Source organism: Microcebus murinus, chromosome 15 (genome assembly GCF_040939455.1).
Source record: "Microcebus murinus isolate Inina chromosome 15, M.murinus_Inina_mat1.0, whole genome shotgun sequence".
NCBI lineage: Eukaryota > Metazoa > Chordata > Mammalia > Primates > Cheirogaleidae > Microcebus > Microcebus murinus.
Genome location: NC_134118.1, coordinates 37,645,236 through 37,669,217, shown reverse-complemented (window position 1 = coordinate 37,669,217; position 23,982 = coordinate 37,645,236). Strand labels below are relative to the sequence as shown.

At 37.4% G+C, this 23,982-nt stretch overlaps 1 protein-coding gene across 1 annotated transcript in view; it reads left to right on the top strand.

The window, feature by feature from the left end:
- Nucleotides 1-23,982, top strand: part of FHIP1A (FHF complex subunit HOOK interacting protein 1A) — a 225,921-nt gene that overhangs the window by 118,028 nt on the left and 83,911 nt on the right. Inside the window, exons 3-4 of the mRNA XM_012783711.3 lie at nt 11,018-11,243; nt 22,493-23,119. Of these exons, the coding sequence (XP_012639165.1) occupies nt 11,139-11,243; nt 22,493-23,119 (732 nt within the window). The 5' untranslated portion in view covers nt 11,018-11,138. The remainder of the gene's footprint in view (nt 1-11,017; nt 11,244-22,492; nt 23,120-23,982) is intronic.

Sequence of the window (23,982 nt, the reverse complement as noted above, 5' to 3'; positions counted from 1 at the left end):
TGGAACTTTGTACAGATTTTGGTATATAATTAGTAATGTTTGTGAAGCTCCTTCAGGGTAGTTATGTGTAGTCACTTCATTCATTTTATGTCCTTGCCCTAGCTCCCTTCTAGAGGATAATCCTCTACAAGGTTCAGATGATTTTGAGTTTATAAGGAACTATAGATGTACACTTGCTGTTCGCTTGCTTGGGCCCAGTTCCCATTGCCTCTCATAGTGTGGATTTCGTCTCACTGTGCTGAAAGTAATTCTTGCATTTAAAGATACACGTTAGTTTTTGTACAGTGTGACCCCAAATTCCTACTGCTTTGTTGGATGCTCAACTGTTTCCCAACTTAATGAGAAAAAGGATGTTGGTTCCTAATAAGTGCTTTGTCCGTAGCAATTTTGAGTATTTTCATGTTTTGGCTTATGCACTGACATTAGAACCTAATCCCCAGGGAAGTTGCAATTCCACTCTAATAATATAGGGTCAGATCATCAATTTTGGTAATTCCCTAAAGCATAGAATGGAATTATTGTGGATATGTTACTGACAGTTTGGTACTTGTCTCCAAAGCTGAACAAAGAATGAGGACAAGTGGTTTGAGGAAAAGGAAAGAAAAGTTTATTAATTTGCTGGCAAATGATTAGGGTCGCAGACTCTCATCGTAAAGAACCATCATCCCCCTTTAAGCAGGAATACAAGGTTCTTAAAGGAGGTTTTCAGCTTTGGGCCCTTGCTGTTTATAGCATCTCTGGTGAAAATGACCTTGTGACCTCTGCCCAGATAATTCTGTGGAGCCATCTCCTGTGGTTTAAGATACTAGAAAACAAAGAACCCTCTTCTGTCTCTCTGATTACTGGCCTTGGGCACAAATGCAGTTTTAATTCGTCAAAAAGGGTGAGGGCTTTTAAAGAGACAACTTATGAAACATTTTGCCCTTTTTGAGATCCTTGTGTTACATATTTATGTGTTATTAATAAATAAACTTATTTTTGCAGGAAAAAGGAACAACCCAGGTTCCTCTTCTGCTTCTATATACCCTCTTTACAACTTCTTTGAACTTAGAAGTTAATTAACTCTATAAAGTGCAGGATGCTTTTGAGAGGGAAGTAGGAACCCTTGTCCATTCTTGCTCATTGTTTTCTACCTGAAGCACCAACTCTAGGAGAAATAGTGCCAAATGTAAAATTTATCTGAAGCAAAACTTAATTTAGAATAACCTTTGATTTTTTTTCTTTTGCTTTCTCTTTTTTCCTCTTTGTACAAAAGACATTGATACCCACATGTTAATTTAGTGGAGAAGAGTTTTAATTAAAGAAGCGTAGATAGCCTGAAACCATTCAAGTCTATGCCAGTCACTCTAGAGGCAAGTGTAGAGGAATTAAAGCAGAATATGGGAGAGTTGTGATCTACCCACTTGCTTCTGGAGACTTATAGATAAATTAATGCCTTCTTCCCCACGAGGACAGCCTCTCTGCTTGGTGGGGTAGGGATGGCAATAAGCCATCTTTGCTGCAACAGAGAAATTGCTTAATAAAAGTTGTTTCAGCTTTTACTTTTATTTCTTGGTAGTGCAGTGTGGTAAGTCCCAAGCTGAAATTAGAGCCTCCTTTATTACCCTTTGTTAATTGTAAATTACATAGGGCTTTTCCTATTGTAGAGTTTCTGAAAAGGCAGCAACTAATAATTAGTATTTACATCTGTGTGCAGAGTTAGACTTGCATGTGCTACAGTGTATGTATGTTGGTGCTGCACAAGGAAGAGAGAGAAATCACCCCTTGTTGAGTGAGCTACAGCACTGCTTTGTTCAGGGGTAACCGGTCTCTTGCCAAATTCTATTTCAGAATTCCACAAAATGATGCTTGTGGCAAAATGAAGGCTTCAAAGCAGCCAGATCTGCTGTTAACAAGTGCAATGTTTTTACATAGAGACTGTAAGAAACCTATTTACAGGTGCATAATGACCTTTGGTTTTCATAGTAAATTTTAGTCTGAAAGAATGGCTTTGTAAAAGTAAAAACAAAAAACAAACAAACAAAAAAAACAGCTATAAGAAAAGCCAAAAAGAGTGATGGTGAATAGTAGTGAAACTGTCCAAGTATAGCTACAGTAAATTGCATTGCAGAAAACTTTTAAGATACAAGAAACTTCGTACTGAGCCGCATTTACTTTGACCAATTTTTTTTTTTTTTTTTTTTTTTTTTTTGCGACAGAGTCTCACTTTGTTGTCCAGGCTAGAGTGAGTGCCGTGGCGTCAGCCTAGCTCACAGCAACCTCAAACTCCTGGGCTTGAGTGATCCTTCTGCCTCAGCCTCCCGAGTAGCTGGGACTACAGGCATGTGCCACCATGCCCGGCTAATTTTTTATATATATATCAGTTGGCCAATTAATTTCTTTCTATTTATAGTAGAGACGGGGTCTCGCTCTTGCTCAGGCTGGTTTTGAACTCCTGACCTTGAGCAATCCGCCCGCCTTGGCCTCCCAAGAGCTAGGATTACAGGTGTGAGCCACAGTGCCCGGCCCCAATTTTGTTTTTTTAAAAAAGAGGTCCTTAAAAAAATTATTGAGAACTGTTGGGACCCCTGGAAAGGGTCTTGGGGAACCTCAGGGTTCCTCAGACCACATTTGGGGAATCACTCATCTAGATTGAAAAAAATTTTGGCAGAACATTAACTTTACAAATTCCTAGAGCTATGAGTCCCTCAGGCTGAAGGTAAAGTGCATAAATTTAATTCAGTAAGTACTGCACAATAATATTAAAATAACCATTAAAGGAGTGCTCCTTATAAATAAGACTACCACTCTTCTGAATTCTTTATACTTTCCTGACATGTCCTTTTCATCCATATTTATTCCATTGGAAGTAACAGATGTGTAGTTGGTTTTCCTTTGTATATTTTCTATTAGATATCTTTCAAACGTTTGTGATCATTGTAATTGAGTCAAATAGCATATTGTATTAAGCTATTCTTTTATCTCTACTTATCCCCATCAGGCTGTAATCATTGTGCAGGTACTTTCCTTTTACATTGAGATTAAATGTGTTGTAATTGCAGTACTTAAGCTGGACATAGGAGGTACTTTTCCTTTTGTTGAGGAGGTTCTTTTGCTTTTATTTTGTTAAATTAAAAAAAGGTTTTTGCTAAATAGTATATACTTATGGTGCACAATTCAAAAAGTAAAAAAGGGTACACAGTGAAAGTCAGTCTTCCTCTCTCCACTGTCCCCTAGCCCTCCAGTGCCCCTGTGCTCAGGCAGCCACCTTAGAGCTCTTGTGTATATTCAGAGGGCAATGCATTTACAAGCATATGGAGTAGTAATACACTGCTTTTTTTTTTCTCACAAAAATGGTGGCATACTGTACTTGCTGTTCTGTATATATTCAGCAGCCTTCCCATATTAGTACATTAAGAGCTGCCTTTTTTTCTTCTGTGACATAGTATTCCATTATAAAGAAGTGCCATAATTTATATAACCAGGTCATTATTGATGGATATATAGGATCTTTCCAATTGTTTGCCATTTAACCAATGCTATAGGATGTCACTGTAGTTAGGGAGTAGTGGCTAAGAGAATGTGTCTGGGTTCTGACTTGACAGCCTGAGTCAGACCCCATAATATCTGTGTGACCTTGATTAGATGAGTTCCTTTACCTCTCTGTTTATAACAAAACTTTTTATTATTACAAAAGTGACAAAATTCCACAACTACCTCTGCAGGAATATCTGTAGAATTTGAACTAGCTATTCGCCTCTGTTTGGGGGCTCTAAATGGTTTTGACAATGGAAAAGAAGCCAAACTCTGTAAAATAATTTAAAGAGGATTTTTCTGAGCCAAATTTGAGGACCATGGTCCGAACCATGCCCAAGAAGCCTTGAGCAAGTGGACTTGCTGATGTTGGGTTACAGTTTGGTTTTGCATGTTTCAGCGAGACAGGAATTACCGTAAAAGTTGTAAATCAACACATGGAAGGTGTACATTGTTTTGGCCTGAAAAGGTGGGACATCTCAAAAGGGGGGTGCTTACAGGTTATAGGTGGGTTTGAAAACTCTTTGATTTGTAATTGGTTAAAGAAAGGAAGCTTTGTTTAAAGGCTTGGAATGTTTTAAGATAAGGAAGTCTGTTAATCAGAGATAAGCCACCAGCCTTATGCCCAGACTCAAATGATTTGTTATGTAAATTGAGAACCTGCAGGTGTCTTCAATTTAAGCTTAGTCTTGCATAGCCTTAGGCCTGTTACTGAGTTACAAAGGATGTCTCTTAGAAGAAAGAGGGGCATGATCAGGTGTGTCTGACCTCCCTTCTCACAACCAGCAACTCAGTTTTAGGGTATCCCCTTGGCCAAGAGGGGGTTCTTTCAGTCAGCTAGGAGGTGGGAATTTAAGATTATTTTAGTTCACAGTTTTACCATGAATGCATTTTTAAAGTGGCTTTTAAACTTTTTTGAAGGGGGGCAACTCATGGACCCTTTTTAGAATTGGCTGAAAGCTATGGCTACCTCTCTTCATTAAAATGTGCCCATAATTTATGATATTCATGGATGTATATGTAATTTTATTGTTATTTCACTCATTGTACTGAGTACTTTTATGCTGCATGTGGCTAAAGAACCTTTTTGGAAAGGAAGTTTTTTTTTTTTTTTTTTTTTTTTTTTTGAGACAGAGTCTCGCTTTGTTGCCCAGGCTAGAGTGAGTGCCGTGGCGTCAGCCTAGCTCACAGCAACCTCAAACTCCTGGGCTCGAGTGATCCTTCTGCCTCAGCCTCCCAAGTAGCTGGGACTACAGGCATGCGCCACCATGCCCGGCTAATTTTTTATATATATATCAGTTGGCCAATTAATTTCTTTCTATTTATAGTAGAGACGGGGTCTCGCTCAGGCTGGTTTTGAACTCCTGACCTTGAGCAATCCGCCCGCCTCGGCCTCCCAAGAGCTAGGATTACAGGCGTGAGCCACAGCGCCCGGCCGGAAAGGAAGTTTTTTCATGTTGTTTTTCCAAAAGGTAATCATCACATCATCTTGATTACACTATGGGTCACATATTTGCACATTTTCACATGAAGGCATTTGAAAGACCAGTAGGGAACTAATTCTGATTGATACGGTTGTAAAGACAGGTTTTAGAATAAGCAGCATAACTTGCCACAGGTACCTACTTACTTTTCCAGGCAAGATGAGTGAGACATGTTGGTCAGAAACTTTCATATTTTTTTTCCAGGAACATTTCTTGAGAAGAACTTTATTAGTATGAGAGAGGTCTTAGAAAAATTCAGAGCACCTATCTCAAATCTCTGCTTTAAAATACTACCCCATAGAATTTATCTTAGCCAAATTTTAGGGTCTTGTGGCAGAAATCTTAAACATAAGTCATTCCTTAATAACTTTCAACAAAATAGTGATGTGAAAGGATGGTGCATACTATCAAGGGTACAATGATCAATTGGGTTATTGAAGAGACTTCCCCTAAGAATGGTCCAGTCTTTGTTTCAACAAATCACCCTATGTATATAAGAATCTTTTATGTTCAATCGTCAATTACTTGATGTCTAAACATTTGCTATAATTTTCAAAATACCTAATTTTTACATTCCAAATCCTTGTCAGTAGGTGTTTTTAGTTTCTTCTTTAAAAAGCTTAAAATGTTTTTTTAAGCTTAATTGAGGTATATTTGATATATGTAGTTCCCTAAATAGCCTTAAAAGTCCAAAAAATTTCAGATATGAATTTGAATATTAATTTTCTTTCTCCATTAATTCTGCTTATCAGACAGCTACATGGCACTTGGGTATGGCATAGTTAGCAGCCTGTTCTTGTGAAATTAAGGTGTAAAACAAGGTGGGATTATTTCATGGCATTGTTAACAGTTTTCTGCAATCTTGTTACTTGTTTTGAAGTGTGCAGTTTTCAAAGCTTAAAATCATTTGGAATGTGTATATTGAGGGAATTTTCTTTGTGCACATTCTACGTGTTAACTGGTGACCTACAAGTTAGTAGAACAAAACAAGATACTGCTTTACTGAAGTGATGGATGTTGAACAATGAATGAGCCAGAGTCAAACTATGGCAAGTTGAGGGAGGATTAGGACGAGGTCCAGAAGAGTTGGGGCTATTAGATGCTTGCTTTATTTTCTACAGCCCAATATTGCCATATGATATTACAGTGAGAGAGAAAAGGAAACTGGGCCAGAGGATTGAGCACAGGGAGGATTTAGGTTTAATAGGATTTTATTAGTCTCTAAGAAGAGGTTGTCTGAGGTAGTTTGACCCCAAAATGAAACACCCCCCCTTACTGCTATTAGTTATAATTGAGGGCACAAGGTTTGCCTCTCTTCAGGTGTTCCCAATATTTGACAAGTCTTCACCCGTAGATGGAATTGTACATGATAAGCACATTTACAGTAATAGATTTTTATGTGTTTAGTAGTAGCCAGTTCAGGGCATTCCAAAGTGCATTCTAAAACAATGAGTTTTTCTATTGACAGTTGCTTAAGAAAGGAAAAAAAAAAAACACTCTCAACCATGCAATTGTGTTTGATATGGTTGATTCTTATGCTGTGGATTCTTAAGTGAAATATGCTTTAATAGCAAAAAGAATGTAGATGGAATCCCATTTATAACTAGAATTCTTACAAAGATTTTTGTACAAATTATCTGCGTTTAATGATTATCTGATTACCCCTCCCCACTTAGTATAACAGTTGGGATAAAGTACGTAAAATAATGACTTTTGAGTTAGAAGAGACCCAAGAAATCATAATTTAGTCCTAACTGCCTACCTAAGCAAGGTTCCAAATAAAAAGTCCCACTTTTTACTGCAGGTTTCAAGCTGGTTAGAGCTAGAATGAGAGCCCTAGGGCCCTGTCTCTTAGCTCAAAGCTCAAGTTCCCAGGTTGGGACTTTAAATTTGTAGACTTTTAGTCTTGGAGAACTAAGCTAAAAACTTTTAACCTTTACCCTTTGCTCCCTTCTGTCTTTCCTTCAAATTTAAGATACTGATTTTTGATTTGGTAGCTCACTATGAAAAGACTAGGCATTGCTTCTCTTTTATCTCTAGGACTCTCCTACCTGTGTTCTTGACCTTACCTTTCTTTTCCTTTTGCTTCATCAAAATCTTTTTTCCTGTATATTCAAATTCTCCATGTTCATTGGTTCCTTTCCATCAGGCCTGCAAATGTGGTCACTATTCCCTTAATAAAAATGTTCCTTTGGCCCTGTCTCCCCTGAAGGTGACTATCTAATTTCTTTCTCATAAGGATTAAAACAAATTCATTATTAGAGGATATTATACTTAAATAGATAAAAGAATTGAAGGATGGTATGAGGTAATACATAACTAAATGCCAAAATGTTTACAGTCTGACAGTGAGAGAATGATTTATCAATATATAGTTATTGGTAATTGAGGGAAAAATGTGGTTTTGACACATTTATAGCTTTTCTAAGTATTGTAGCTTTCCAAAGAGTCTGAAGTTAGATAAAATGTCTGGAAATGGGGTTGATAAAATTTTGACATCAGAAAAGAGGTGTGATTTACATGACTGGAATCTAAGCTTTCATGATTGTATATTCATATATATTATATATTTTATAATTCTGTGATATGGAAACATATGCTTATACTTTTTCATCATCCATAAAAGATACATACTTTTAAAAAAGAGCAATCATAGATACATATGATTCTTAGGTCAGTTATTCCTGCCTCCAACAATATTTAATAGAGTTTTTTTTCCTTATTGATGGAAGATATTTTTACATACAATATTAATGAGGTATAAGTGTGACCACTTGGTAATACATTTGGAAATAATATAGTCAGTTCTCTTTGCTGTGTAGAATTTGTGCTGAAATAGCAGGCTGTTATACATATATTTTGACAGCTCATCTCTTCCTTGCCCACCCCCAACCAAAAAACTCAAGAATCACACCACAAACCCATATGCAACCAATGTTGAAAGCAGAGTTCTTTGGGAATTTTTTGGTGTTGGTGGTTTGTTTGAAGAAGAAGAAAAAAAATCACTCCTTGGGGCCTGAATAGTTTGCAGCAAGCCCCAACCTTTTCGGCACCAGGGATCAGTTTCATAGAAGACAAGTTTTCCATGGATGGAGGTGGGGTGGGGGGAGGAGGCAGAGCTCAGGTGGCGATGGGTGGTCCTGTTTTCCCATCAGGCCACAGACTGGTACCAGGCCGAAGCTGGGAGTTGGGGATCTCAGGTGTAGAGTTCTTTCTTAGGCATGAAATTCTAGCTGATATGTGTATTTATGGGAAGAACAGGCTGGATGTGTGCCAAGAGTGGCAAGCTTCACTCTCAGCATTTCCATCTTCGCATACCTTAGACTGAAGAGAGCAGAGGGCAAGAAAGGGGAAATGTCTGATACTGCCATACTCATAACACAGACATACATCCTAGTGACTGCAGCCCCTTTACCTGCTTATAGGTTTTGCTTCATTTTGTCCTCTGTTCTTTCTTCAATTGGGACTTTTAGCTGTGATTTGAAAATTAGCTTGGAATGGCTGCAAAAAAGGAAAAAAGTAAAGGCTGATAACAAAAAAATGCAGATAACGTATTGAAAACCTTGGTGCTTACGGATATATGTCCTTATAAATTTCTTATAAATATGGAGCTACCTTTTTCAGTTTTATATTGCCCTGGGGACATGTCAGTGTTTTAATGTCTAACTTGGGAACAAGAGAGAGAATGGAAATATCCAACTTTTTGGTGTCTGGGTGTGTTAGAATCTTCTGGCATAGTTTTTCCCTTTTCACATTTAGCTTATCTGACTGGCCTATCTCCTCCTTTATCTCCCTAGTTTTCTTTACATTATAGTTTCTGCATTCAAGACACATTTTGATTCTTTAGGCATCTGTCTCAATACTATGATTGGATAAGCATAAACCAAATGAGATATACTTTTCTTAGGGAAGATACAGATTCCTTAAGAGAATAGGATTATAGCCAGCAGAAAGAATATAGTTTCCTAGAACGAGCACTGGACTTACATTTTGTTTTCATCAAAACTAGCTTGTAAGTTCATGACATTGGCTAACATACTTATCCTGTCTGTACCACATTCTTGCATCTCTGAAAACTGTATGTAAATTCCCTTTGAGGACTAACTTAAAGGATCTTAGCATATGTGTCTATTTTTTATTTAGATGCATTTGGTATGATGTATAATAATATGTTCCTCTCATACTTTTGAAGAAGAATCTTAGAATCCTGGAGCTGGAAAGAATCTGGAGTAGTTTTGTAGTTTTTCAACCTCTGGGATAAACCAAAAGCACTTTGATTTTTCTCATTATTAGCACTATATCATCTGAATAAAAGGCCTATAGAATGTATAGGATAAGGAAGAAGCTGATTCCCAATAGTCCTTTATCTCTTACCACTTAAAACAGGGCTAGCAGGTAACCTGAATGAGGTGAGGAGACTGGCAGTAGGTCATGGGGAATGGCAGGGGCTGTGGGGACAGGAGAATGCATACCCTGAATGTATGTGGCGGCCACTCCCGATTTTTAAACACCAGATGAACCCTTTAAAATCTGCCTCTCAGTGGCAAGGGGCCATGGTTGGCCGTGGATAATATCTGTTGAAAACAACAAACGTGTATTATTTGGGATTTTAGTTGGTGAATTCAATTTTGATAATAAAACACAGTTATAGAAGATATATACAGGCTGTTTCCCTGAAGTATGTCATTTGTGTAGTCCTTCTTATAACAGGCCATTCTTTCTACATATCTTAATCTTTCTTCATTCTCCTTAAAAAAATGTTTCTTTCTGCAGAATTTTTATTGCAAGTTTACTGTTTTTAAGTCCTAAAAATCTTTTTAAAGATTTTTTAATGTTGAATAGTCTCTCCTCCCCACTAACAGAATTATTAATTTTTTATATTTCTTAATTATTTTCCAGTGTTTAATTCCACTCACCACAAAGAACTTAATCCTTAAGTCAAAGCGGAAGCCCCCTTTCTCACATTTTATTGTTTGTAGAGAGGAACAGTTGATCAGTGTTCTCCTTGTAATACCCTTCATCCTACTCAGTTGAAAATAGGTCCCCCCTTTTTTTTCTTTTGATAATATAAGTCTGCAAACTTTTTAAATGGATTTTGTTTTCCAGGGTCTCTGATAATTGTAATTACTTTTCTCTGAGCTCTCTCTAATCTTTATACTAAAAAAATAATATTTTGAACTACACTGAGTCCTTTTGTGGGCTGATCAAACTGGTAAGATAATATCTTACTGCATTTGTCAGAGAGTTAGCACCACACAAGTGGATCATATTTACTGTACACTCTGTGACCTCAATATCTTTTTTTCCTCTTACCAGCTGTGTTGTAGTCAGGATTTCTTCATATTTTAGCCACATAATTCATTTTTCATTTGTAAGTGTGCTACCTTGTACTCACACATAATAAGCACTATCTTGTTTTTGATGGATCATTTCTATCTCTGATTTGTCAAAGTTACTTGGAATTCTGTTATTTTTCAGAAAAGGGAGAAACCTTAACCTGGTTTATAGCCAAAAAATGACTAAGAATACTTTCAATTCCATGATGGCAGTCAATGATTTAGAAGAAAATATTCAATCATATTAGATCCAGGAATCTAGGTGCTATTTTATAATTCCCTCAAGTTAGATCCAGTCATTTATTTCTGTCGCTGTTAACTTACCGTTTTCCTGTTGCTGGGTGATTTTGAACTCTACAAAATTGGTATCACAGTTTCTTGCTTGATTATAGAAATGAGAATTGAGTGATTTACAATAGTAATTTGGGGTTTGTGGTTGTGGTAGAGAGAAGAAACCCCATAATTGTTTAATTTATGCATGTAGGTTAGGGTAGTATCATTACTTTGTATATTTGTAGTAGCAAGGTGGAAGAAAATAGGAAAGCCTTTACATTGAATATAAACATCTGTTTTATAGATTTTTTTTCTGTATTGGACTTTGAAAATGTCTTTGATTTAAATTTCATAGTTTCCTATTTAATATATGAACATAATGAGATCCATTTTTTGTTATTGTCATTACAGGTTTTGGAAGGTGACAATGAAACGTGAAGAAGTTATATTTCTAATATGATACTTGAAAGTTAGTGACTGCTTACCAAATTTTAATGAAATATGACTTAGAAGCATTGATTTGTGAAGGTTTATGATGTCATCGGTTTCAACAGAAAGCAAACTCCAGCAGGCTGTGAGCCTGCAAGGAGTTGACCCAGAAACGTGCATGATTGTATTTAAAAACCACTGGGCACAGGTAATGTATGAGTTCCCCTTTCTCTGCTGGTCTTGGTAGCCCAAGGGGCCTCCATCACACTGAACCAGGGTCTCCCACCTCTGTGGTAGGTACCTAGGTTTCCAGAAACATAAGGAGGGAAGCCCTTTCAGATAGGAAGAAAAGTAACTTTCTCTTTTTGCTTTCCTAGAGTAGGTATCTAATTGAAAACCATGGTTTTCATAAAAGCAATGAGGGAACATGCATGTTCCTCAGATATTTTTAGAAGAACAGCAGCTATTCCTTAAAGTGACTTTTAACATCACTTTGCATACTTGACCATAATTACATCCTTTCCCTTTCTTTCTTCCCTGATTTTCATACAGTTCTTAAACTCTAATAATAATAAAATACGCATTTATTAAACATTTACCAAGTATGTGTTTAGTACTTCAAATACCTTATATCATTTAGTCTTCTCCGCAAACCTATAAGGTAGCTGGTATTAGCTTCCTCACTTTACAGATGAAGGAATAGAAAATTACAGAGGTATAATAACTTGCTTAAGGTTATATAACTTTTGAATTACCAAGCCAGTACTTAGATCTTAGTCTCTTGACTCCAAAGCCCATGTATTTGACCTCTTCAGTCTACCATTCTTGTGATGGTGGTCCTTATGTAATTAAAGCAAAGAAGATGCTTGACTATACCTGAATATATGCCTTCTTTATTACAAAGCTGATTATAAAATTTTTTTGATTATTTATCTTGACTTCTATAACTCTGATCTGCTTGTGTGGATAATTAAGGGTTGAATGTTTAGAAATTTACCAGCTCACCCCTTTCCTCAGGGAGTTTATAAGTAGTAAAATAAACAAAATTGGCATTCTTTACTATTTGTCCAACCTGCACTCCCCAGGTGAGCTGGTAAGTGGCTATTTATGTGACAGCTTTTAAATGACTACCCAGTTTCTTCCTGTGGCTGGAAACAGCAAATAGGTTAAAGCACTAAGCTTGTAAATCACAGCAATTATAGGGGACACAGTTTAGACCAAAAATGAACAAAATCAATTCTGCTTCAGGGTCATTTATACTTTGTAGCTTCTTGTCACTATCCAGTGTAAAGCTTCCAAGATTTTTTTGTGCATTTTGAATTCTCTGAGTTTTTACTGTTAGAATTTTCATGGGTTTGCTATGGACATTAAGGGTACATCTGCTTTGGTAAAGGGAAGAAAGTTTTAAATAATTTAGGAGCTTTCTATATAATTAGAGTAATTACCTTTGGCTTTGCACTTTTATAAGTATTTTAAAGCAGTGGCACTAAAATGGGGTGGCGAACCCTAAGAGATGATTCCAGTAGTCCGTTGGGTGTGGGAAGAATATTTTAGAAGGCCTATTTCTATCTTTATCTTTTAAAAATTTCTATTTTGTGTTTATAATGTACATATAACATATTTGTATATTGGCATATGTATGTTTATTAATTTAATTATTTTCACTCAAAATTTTAACTGTTAGTACATAATCAGATGTTTTGAATTGAGAACATTTTCAGCTCCAGTCATTTTATTTGCCTGATGATGCCTATCATTATAATATGCAATCTTTGTTCCTGGCCCCATTTTGTTTATTTGTTTGTGTATAATACCTTTGATTATAATCATTTCTGCTGGGGTAGCTGTGATATGATCCATTTAGTGTTCTGTAACACTTTTTAAAGACATGTGTATCATCAACTTCTTGATTATATGTGAATCATCTGCCCTATCAGATTCTGTCCCAGACAAGCATTCTCCAAAGCTGTGAGAGTGCTGTGAGAATGTCCTAATTCAGGAGTGTGTCAGTACTTTTTCACATTGTTGGAAGAGTAAATATTGGTCCCAGAATCATATTACTCATTTCTATAACCAATATGAATGACTTCAGCATTATCAGACATTTTGGATTATCTGACGCTTAGTACAGACACAGAGTACCCTCCTTTTAGTACAGAAAAAAATTGAGTTGAAGGTAAGGATAACTTTGTCAGAGGGAATGGTGTTTAGTCGTTAAACATTTCCTTCTGTAAAGTGGGAACACTCTTGGTCGTATTGTTGGCTCAGCCATTTCTTTAACTTTGGGCAGATTTTTTCTTTTAACTTTTTAGGCTGACTTTTCCTTTTGAATAAATCTGGAGAATGCCCTTAGTCTCTATCTACAGAGGCTCCTGAGGGCCTTTCTGTTACTTTTATGAATGAAAACACTGGTTGAAGAAATTTTGTGGGTGTCAAAGTTGTTAATGTTCAAATGAGATTTACTGAGCCCACATTTCAGGTATGTCAGAATAGGTGTCACAGGTGGGACTTAAGATGTGTAAGCCATGGTCTGGGCTTTTAAAGACTATATAAGCTCATTTAGATGATGATGGATGATGTAGTATTATAAAACAAATAATGATTATAGTAATTAAGTCAAGAAAATATTGATTATAGTAATTAAATCAAGAGGAGGGACAATTGTGGCTGGAAATGGCCTGGAAAAAGGAGAAACTGAGATTTGCTAGCTTGACTATGGAAAAAGAAGGTTTTGATGACAGAGAAGAAGAGAATATTTTAGAGAAGGGATATTGGGAACAAATGCTCCCAATTTTGGTTTTTTTAGATAGTAAAAAAAAAAAAAAAGGAAGGTGAGGCAAAAAATAACAGTGTAAGGCAGAGAAGTGGGACCAAATGTGAGATAAGGAATGGGAACTTCAGTTGATAAAGATGAGTGATGTTTATTCATTGTTTTGAGGTTTTATACATTAGCTCTTTGCTGTGAGTTGTTGACGCTAGGGGTGAATGAAGAGCAGTTGCAGAGGGTTGGGAAATGAGCTAAAGTTTGATATAAACTCCTATGACTACTGTGATAGCAGCCTCTGGGCTCCCCTGAGGCAACCCAAGAAAACCTGTAAGGCTGGTAAGAAATGAGGCATAGACAGAGCTGGCCAACAACATTTTATTTAGTGTGGTGTTCTGTTACTTGCCTGGTACAATGGTTTTTTTATATGTTAAATTAGGAAAAATAAAGATTAAGAAAGCTTGTGGTATCCTGAATTCTTGTCTTTGTTAGGATACTTATGTATAAATTCAACATAATTAATATGTATTAGATAGGTTCTTATTTACTATTTATTAGTAGCCGCTATTCTAGAACCGTAGTTAAAAATCTAACATTGATAGAGAATGATATCTACTTGTCCACTTATACCTTATAGTCTGTCAGGGGCAGCTAGTTATGCAACCAGCCATCATCCAATCAGTCTGTGATTCGGGGGGTTGCCAGGGGAGAGACCTTAAACGGCCCAGTGGTGCACTTGAGTTTTCCAGCTGTTCCCTGAGTCCAGTGATCTCATGGCATCCCCAGAATAGTTCTAGAGTAGACATTCAGGAAAAGTTGAATTCCTAATAATGACACTGGAGAATCCAGGCTATAGGAAGCCGTCCCTGGCCTGTACTTCCTTTTGCTTTCTGAGATGCTATCTTACTCCTTAAGTTGCTAGAGCAGTGAATCTAAAACCCAGATCTGTCTGGGTCCTTCCTCTAGTTGGACCCTTTAGTGGCATCTGGCCACCTATAGGCCAGGGACAGCACGTAGCATTCTTTCTGTGTTGGCTTCTGTTACCGCCTGCCTTTCATTTAGTCTCCAGAAATGCAGAGTTGCCCCCTGCCCTGGGAAGTGCCCATCATGCTGTTTCATGTCTCTGTGCCTTAGGCACTTGCTCTTCTTTCAGCCTGAAATATCCCTCCCCCTGGTTAAATTCCTCTACTTTTACAGGCCTCATTTAGGGGCAACCTAGGAAACCTTCCCACCTTCTCTCATACTTTAATATCACCTTGAGTGTTCTTTCACCGTTCCAACAAAGACCTTTTATATAATTATTAATATTACTTTTTTAGAGACAGGGTCTTACTCTGTTGCCCAGGCTAGAAGGCAGTGGCTGTTCACAGGCGTGATCATAACACACTATAGCCTCAAACTCCTGGGCCCCAGTGTCACTCACACCTCAGCCTTCCGAGTAGCTGGGACTACAGGCCTATGCTACTGTGCCTGGCCCAACCAACTAAAATTACATGTATAGTAACTTCCCAACTTCATTACAAGTTCCTCAAGATCAGAGGCATTTGTAGTTTTTCTGTATCTCCAGTGCCCCAAATAGAGTGTAGGATTATTATGGATGGTAATTAAACCGTTGAACTGAAAGGCAGGCAATATGGAATACAACTTTAGATGACCTAGGCAACTTAGAAAACAGCTTCGAACATACACTGACTTTAAAACATTGTATACTTTTCTACGGGTAAGATCTTTGGACTTGCATTCAGTGATTTGGAAGAGTGTCTATACGTGTTTAATTTTTATAGTGGTCTCTAGGAATAGTTTATTATTTGGTGGACTTGTTTTTATCTTTTGCCTTTGTGTCTTTGCTTTTTCTGAATGGAAGAGAGGACAAAAATTGTAAGAAGCATTTTGTCCACCAGGTTATAAACTATTCAAGTGTACTGCTATGTGAATTAAATCCCCTACACTAGTTATTTTTAATGGCACATTTGTACTTTGTGAAGCCTCATAGACCTTGCTCTATTCTCTGTTCCCTTTAAGCATTGAATTCTAAATGATGTCTGCTCTTAGAGCCAGGAGAACAAAGGAGGTAGGTTTGAAAAAAAATCAAATGAACTGGGCTCAGTGGCTCATGCTTGTGATCCCAGTGCTTTGGGAGGCTGAGGCAGGAGGATCACTTGAGGCCAAGAGTTTGAGACCAGCCTGGGCAACATAGCGAGACCCCATCTCTAAAATAATTTTTTAAAAATTAGCTAGGCATCGTGCATGCACCTATGGTCCTAGCTATTTGGGAGGCTGAGGCAGGAGGATTGCCCAGGAGTTCAAGGTCATAGCAATCTACACCGGTAATTGTGCCACTACACACCAGTCTGGGTGACAGAGTGAGACTGCCTCTTAAAAAAAAATTGATTGAAAATGCACAATCCTGTCTTTGCTTCTAGTTTGTTGCTAATAACCCAGAGCTGTTGCTAACCACTCTTGACCTCCAAAAATAAACTGCTCTACAATTTTTTAGACTAAGAAAATGTCAGAGCTCCAGCAGGGTAATCATGATGGATGAGGAAAAGCCGATGGGTTTAGTAACTTCTTTTATCTTGGAGCAAGTGGAGATGGGAAAACACAGAACCATCTAGATTGGTTAAGTCAAATGTCCTCTCACAATAATGAAAAATGATTGTGTGCTTTAGGTATAGTATCTTGTGTAGAGCTCCAAGTAGCCTGACTCTGTTAAAGAACTACTGAGCATCTATACATGGATTTGACAGGTATACTGTATTTGAATCTCATTCCCTTGCTCTGTTCATCTTCCCTCTTTTGGTCTGCACCTTGTAATAGACTCAATGACAGAGACAAATTAAGATGGGCCTTTGAGAGATGAAAAGGTGGGAGGTATTAGAGAATACTGGTTAATTTTCTGAATATCTTAGTTAATTGATATTTGTTAACACTTAAAAAGTTTGTATCTCTCTTCCTGGCCTTATAAGTAGCCCTAAACTTGTCAGTAGACATTAAAGTGAACAAGTGCTATGCTTCTTAAGATAGAGAGCAGAGTAATTATCTTATGCTTCTATTAGACTCTAACATGGCTGATCATGTTGAAATGTTAGCAGTTTTCCTAATGTGTACTTGGTGATCAATTTGAAATTAGTGTTCTTTGGAATATTGTTACATAGATTATTACTCCTAAGTCCTTTCCGCAGTCCTGCTTTATCTTGTTTTATTCCAGATTTAGACAAGTCTCTGGAGCTCAGGACTGGAGCTGACATTAAACAACTGGTGCAAATGCACACATATTATAAAACTGTTATCTTAAGATAAAAATAAATGACTTGGTAAAGGTCTCCCTGTGGATATAGGTGTGCAAGGAATATCTCAAATTGAAAGACACAGCTGTTAAGTAATGAACAAGGACTGGATGGAAACTTACATTTGTGTAGTTATTTGGTACATTAAGTGGAATTTGGCTTAAGACAGCTCAATCCTGCCGTTCTATGTGATGGAAAATGTTGCTTAGTAACTGTGTTTTTTCCACAATGCCATTTTATATTAGCATTCCAAAGGATTTGGAAGTATGGATTTTACTCATGACTTTCTTGAAATAACTAGGTCTAACCAAAGTAGCAAAAGTTGCCATCTATTGATGCATGTATATAAGACATAGAACAATATTAAGTGGAATTGAAGCTAATCTCTTGACAGAGAAACAAGTTTGTCATGAAAGGTAATCATTGGTTAGCTCGGAGTACAATTATGTGATTTACGTAGATCTTTCATTCTGAAAGCGTTTGAGCTTCCTATTTAGAATTTGCAACTATTTGAAATTCAGGCTGATTATCATTGACTGATAGGGGCCATCCTTTCAGATAAGGATGGGAGTATCTGATATTACTTAATGAAAAAAATGTGCTGGCTGTTAATCTTACTTTGCACCAGTAATCCTCATATTTATAGGTCAAGTGGCTTTGAAATTAGATTAAATTTAGCTATATTGATTTGATAATTATTTGAACACCATTGTTCACACTGTTGATTTATGTGTGTTTCTTTTTAGAATTGTGGTAATTTACTTGTGGATCTGCATGTGATTCAGACTCACGATTCACATGTGGATATACAGGCCTGTATTTGTTAAAATTTGTAGATCAACAAATGCTTAGCTATGATCAGCAGAACATTCAAGTGGCTATTTCTGATCTTAACTGGTTTAATTAATTAATGAGTGTGGGCTTTATCAGGTATTGATTAGTTTATTAAATGATATTTTCTGCCTAACAAATTGAACTTGTTTTGTAATGGAAATATTTGCAAAGCATATTTTACTTGCTTTCATTCTCTTACCTATTGGGACCCCTCCCACCCCATTAATTAATTATATTTTTTCCTTGAACTGAATCCCTGAGCCTGGGAGTATATAGCTGAGAAGAAGCTGGGGCTAGGAACTTGAGGCAAGGTTGAGAGTATAGGACAGTAGATAATCACAGGAATAGGCCAGGCCTGAGGAAGCCACTGTGAGTAGCATGGAATCGTGGCATCTCTAGGCCTGGAAGGTCAGAGTTGTGGATGAAAGTGGCTGAAGTGGATGAAACTAGGCAGCAAGCAGAAATCAGGGACTTGGGAATATTAGAATTTGAGGGAGTGGTATGAGAAGAGGGCACAAAAGTAAAAAATAAAGAAAAATCTAGGTCACATGAGAAATCAGTCTGCAGAAACTGAAAGAACCATGATACCATTTGGGTGTCAAACCTGGGATATCTGAATAGAACTTCTTTGGTTTTTCAGTGCAAGTTGTGCTCTAGCCAAGAAGCTTCTTAGGCACTCCCTGCCAGGGTAGGAACCAGTCCCAGGGGTGGGTCCCCAGAGCCCACTTATAAAAGCAGGTCATGGGTGTGTCTGCCTGGAAGGGAGGAGGAGGTAGCCTGGGATGGTCCTGACACTTAAGAAGAGAGGTTAAGGACTAGTGGCAATAGAAGCATAATCAGCACTTTGCTGAGCATTGTGTATTCCATGACTCAACAACCCTTGGTTATAACACACCCATTTTCCAGGCAGTAAAACCACCTGGCCAGGGCTGGGAAGGAGTAAAGGGGGCTTAATGTGTCTGCTGTATCTCTGTCCATTAACCTAGAAGGCAATATAAAGAAGCAACTATTAATATAAAAAGGGTAAAGTGCTTCTGTTTAAAAGCTGCTAAGAAGTTTGCATTCTGTGTAAAAATCTCAGTTCTCTTTTTAAGGTTTTTCATAGCATAAAACCTTCCTTTCCTTTGGAAAGGAATACATTGGAATAAATAATATAATAATATAAAGTAATAAATTATATAAATCAAGACTAATGAGGAAAATGTAATTTGTGATCATGTAAAGAGTTTTGTTGTACATTATACAAACATATATGTAATAAATATTCACATGTTCATGTATAGTATAAATATACATGGGAATGTTTATATATTTATATTGCTTAGGAATTTCTGAAAATTAGGAGATTCCCAATTATTAATTGTTTTTTTAACATAGTGTTTTGGTCCCTTTTTTAGATATTAGTACAAAATTACTTTGTGTACCTTTATTTTTATTTGTATTATGAAATCAGATCAACTTACAGGAAAGAAGAACTAATTAACATTAAAATCTCTTTTATGTCTCTTTAGACTCACTTTTAATGGTATATCTATTTGTCAATATATTTGCTTTTTCAGTTAAATTATTTCATGCATACATTTGAGTGTAATGATGTAATTCACTTAGTGCTTATTTTTAAAAACTATTGTATGGTAATATAGCATATTTTGATTATAATTATCTTACTCTTGACCATTTGGGTCAATAGTATTTTGATCTTTCATTATTGGAAAATGTCATTAGTATGGACTTTTTTAAAGATCATTTTTAGGTTGTTGCCTTGGAGCATTTCCCTGAAAGTCAGATTCCAACAAGTCAAAGGGCAGTAACAATTTTATAGCTTCTGTTACATATTGACAGATTGTTTTCCGGAAAGATCAAGCTAATTTGCCATACCACTATCAATGTAAATAAAGCATAGTCCCAGTTTTAGACAGTTTAGACAGCCTGAGCACAAATGAAAAGTACAATTACATTTTTACCCCAGGGCCTAGCTGTAAAGATAGCTCTCATAAGTAAGCTCAATATGTGGACTTTGAAATTATAGAACCAATAAAGCATGTACCTAATTTGTTCTTCAGAATGTGGAGCCTTGAAGCTAAGGACTCTTGGGGCTGGAGAACATGTGGTGTTGAGGTAGAGGCGCCTTTTGGACCCGTGTAGTATTGTGACTGCACTCTTTGAGGTGTCGTCAAAGCCCAGAACAAAAGGAAAGGTGGAGTGCCCCGTCCCAGTGTTTCTTCTGCCAGTGAGGTTGTCAGGCCTGCGAAGAATTCTGGAGGGCATGGTGGAAGTTGTAGGATAATGGGCACACTTTGGAGTCAGGTGTGCAGCAAAGGGGAAGAGAATGTTTAGATGGCTTCACTGTAGCCACCAGTCAGTGGGCCATGTCCCTCCTGGATAGCTGCAGGAAAACCAAAAGTTTTCCTTATTAAAAAATGTCAACTCAAGAATGTTGGGGTGTAGCCGTGCATGGTGGCACATGCTTGTAGTCCCAGCTGTTTGGGAGGCTGAGGCAGAAGGATCACTTGAGCCCAGGAGTTTAAGGTTGCTGTGAGCTTGGCTGATGCCGCAGCACTCTAGCCGGGGCAACAGAGTGAGACTCTGTCTTAAAAAAAAAGAATATTGGCGTGTTTTTTTTCTTTGTGATATGGCATTATCAAATTTATATTGGAAGTTGATGGAGAGTGTAGATTCTGTGGGAATCCATTTGTTCTGTTAGGATGTACTTGTCTGGTCTACAAAGATTTTTTTTTTTTGTCCTGTTTCTGACAGGGGAGAAACTTAGACCTTTTCCTGAGAAACAAATAGCCCTCATTGCTTCTACATGCTGACATAGCATTGTACATTTGCCAGCTTCCCTAATGACTTGCCAAAATTCTGTGACCTAAATACTTGTACAGAACATGTAACAGCACATCATAGAAATGGACCAGGAGGGTACTGCAAAAGACACACATATTCCATGAAATTCAGAAAGGCAAAAAGGAAGAAAGATAAACTCATTAATAAAATGTTTGGTTATGTAAAAATTATATGTATAACATTTAAAGAGAGTAAATTGAATGGGAATTGTAGAAATTCTAAGGCATAAAGTTAAATGAAAGTTGAGATATAAAATTGTTTTAATTTCCAGGTCCCAAAGTTGAAGTGAGCATCCATGGGCAGAGAAGTATTCAAATGCCAGCAGTGGAAAGGGAGAGAAACAGACCAGGGCTGTGACATGACCTATTTAGGGATTTATTTATTTTTTATTGTTAATTATTTTTGTGTGTGTGTGTGAGAAAGTATATGTAACAAAATAGGCCATCTTAATAATTTTTAAGTGTATAATTCAGTGGCATTAACTGTATTCACAATCATTACAACTGTTCCCAAAACTTTTTCATTACCCCAAACTTTTCTGATATAATTGGTTATATCAGAATTTTTATTATTATTTATTTAGAGACAGAGTCTTGCTTTGTTGCCCAGGCTAGAGTGAGTGCCATGGCGTCAGCCTAGCTCACAGCAACCTCAAACTCCTGGGCTCAAGCAATCCTACTGCCTCAGCCTCCTGAGTAGCTGGGACTACAGGCATGCGCCACCATGCCTGGCTAATTTTTTCTATATATATTTTTTAGTTGGCCAATTAATTTCTTTCTATTTATAGTAGAGATGGGGGTCTCACTCTTGCTCAGGTTGGTTTTGAACTCCTGTCCTCGAGCAATCCACCTGCCTTGGCTTCCCAGAGTGCTAGGATTACAGGTGTGAGCCACTGCGCCCGGCCCAGAATTTTTTTTAGCTTAAAGAAACAGCATTCAAACCTTTTATGTTTAAATTTTAGTATATGTTGGGGTTGATTCTGCTAGTTATATTTCTCTTGTTCATCAATTTCCATTTTTCTTTTCTGTTGCTACAAGCTTGGTTGAAGAGGGTGCTCATCTAAATAGGGGAGGGAAGAATATTGTTCTGTCAAGGGCATGTTAGTAGCTGTGCTCCTCTGCTTAAATCTCCAAAGCAACTCTATTTTTAGGAGAACATAGGTAGTCAGGCTTCCTTTTGCTTATTTAATGTGTTTTAAAATTTAAAAGCAATATTATGTTATTGACAGTCTAGAAAAAAATTTAAGAAGTTATCACTTTGAACACAAAAATAATGATTAGTTTTGTATGTTTCTTTTGAGTCTTTTTTTATGTACTTGTTTCTGACATAGTTGATAATTACGGATCTAACATATACAAGTAGCTTACTTTTTCATCTAACATATCACTTAAAATTTTTCATGTTGCTTTGTAATCTTCATAATAAATAGTCCAAGGAATGCATGTAGCTTAATTTACATAACCATACTATTTTCATTGATATTTAGGTTGCTGAAATTTGTAGCTATTGTAATTGAACATCTTCCTACCTCCTCTTTCTGTAGTTTTTAACCCTTTCATTTTATACTCATGAGAGAGACACACACATAGACACGCACAATGCTCACATATATTGTGTGGGCAATGTCCCTGCATTTTTGGTAAAGATTTAGTAAAGTCAATAGTGGTGTGTTTTTGTAATTATGATAAACATAAGATGGATGACAGATGTTTGATTTGGTTACAGGTTGTGAAAATCTTAGAGAAGCACGACCCCTTGAAGAACACCCAGGCAAAATATGGGTCTATCCCTCCAGATGAGGCCAGTGCTGTGCAGAATTATGTAGAACACATGCTCTTCTTACTGATTGAAGAGCAAGCCAAGGATGCTGCCATGGGGCCAATTCTGGAATTTGTGGTCTCTGAGAACATCATGGAGAAACTCTTCCTTTGGAGCTTGAGAAGGGAATTTACCGATGAGACTAAAATTGAGCAGCTAAAGATGTATGAGATGTTGGTTACCCAGTCACACCAGCCTCTTTTGCACCACAAGCCCATTTTGAAGCCTTTGATGATGTTGCTAAGCTCTTGTTCAGGAACAACTACCCCCGTTGTGGAGGGGAAGCTGGTTGTCCTACTCAATCAGCTCTGTTCCATCCTTGCCAAAGATCCATCCATTCTGGAACTCTTCTTCCACACTAGTGAGGACCAAGGGGCTGCCAACTTCCTCATCTTCTCCCTTCTGATTCCCTTCATTCACCGAGAGGGCACAGTGGGCCAGCAAGCTCGGGATGCTTTGCTGTTTATCATGTCCCTGTCGGCCGAGAACAGCATGGTGGCCCATCACATCGTGGAGAATACCTACTTTTGTCCAGTAAGTTCCTCTCCTCAGCATGTTTTCCACCCACTCACTTTTCCTCTCCTGTGCTAATGATAAATACTTTTTTATTCCCTTGTTCCAGCAAGTTGGGCCTGGCACCTTCTATGGAAAGGTGTTTAAAGGAAATCTTTTGGAGGGAGCAGAGGGATCTAAGTTGAGATGCTATTTGGCTGAGCAGTGTCAGCTCAATATCAGCCAACAGAGGAAGTTATGTGTGTTACCATTTCTTGGTTCATTATTATTGTGTTAGGAATGATTTTAGTTTTTCTAAGAGCATATCCTGAGAGATTGGTAAAACCTGTGCTTTCTAAATCCTTAGCTTTTCAGATTGATTTTGTTCCAATGAATCATGGTGTGCAAGACCCCTCACAGCTGGTTTCACAAATTAATTTCTTTCTCAGCAAGATAATGACCATTAGCTGTAGTATTTTTGGTGGTCACAGGGACATCAGGTGTCGGGGAGGGGGTTCAGCAGGCATTTAGTGTGCAGGGGTCACACTGACAACATCAGAGACTGGCAAGGATGTGGAGCAACAGGAACTCTCATGCGTTGCTGGTGGGAATGCAAAATTCTATAGCCACTTTGGAAGACACTTTATCAGTTTCTTACAAAACTAAACATAGTCTTACTATGTGATCTAGCAGTTGCTCTCCTTGGTATTTGTTCAAAGGAGTTGAAAACTTACTTCCACACAAAAACCTGCACAGGGTTGTTTATAGCAGCTTTATTCATAATTGCCAAAACCTGGAAGCAACCAAGATGGCCTTCAGTAGGCGAATAGATAAATAAACCGTGGTACATCTAGAAAATGGAATAGTGTTCAGCTAAAAAGAAATGAGCTATCAAGCCATGAAAA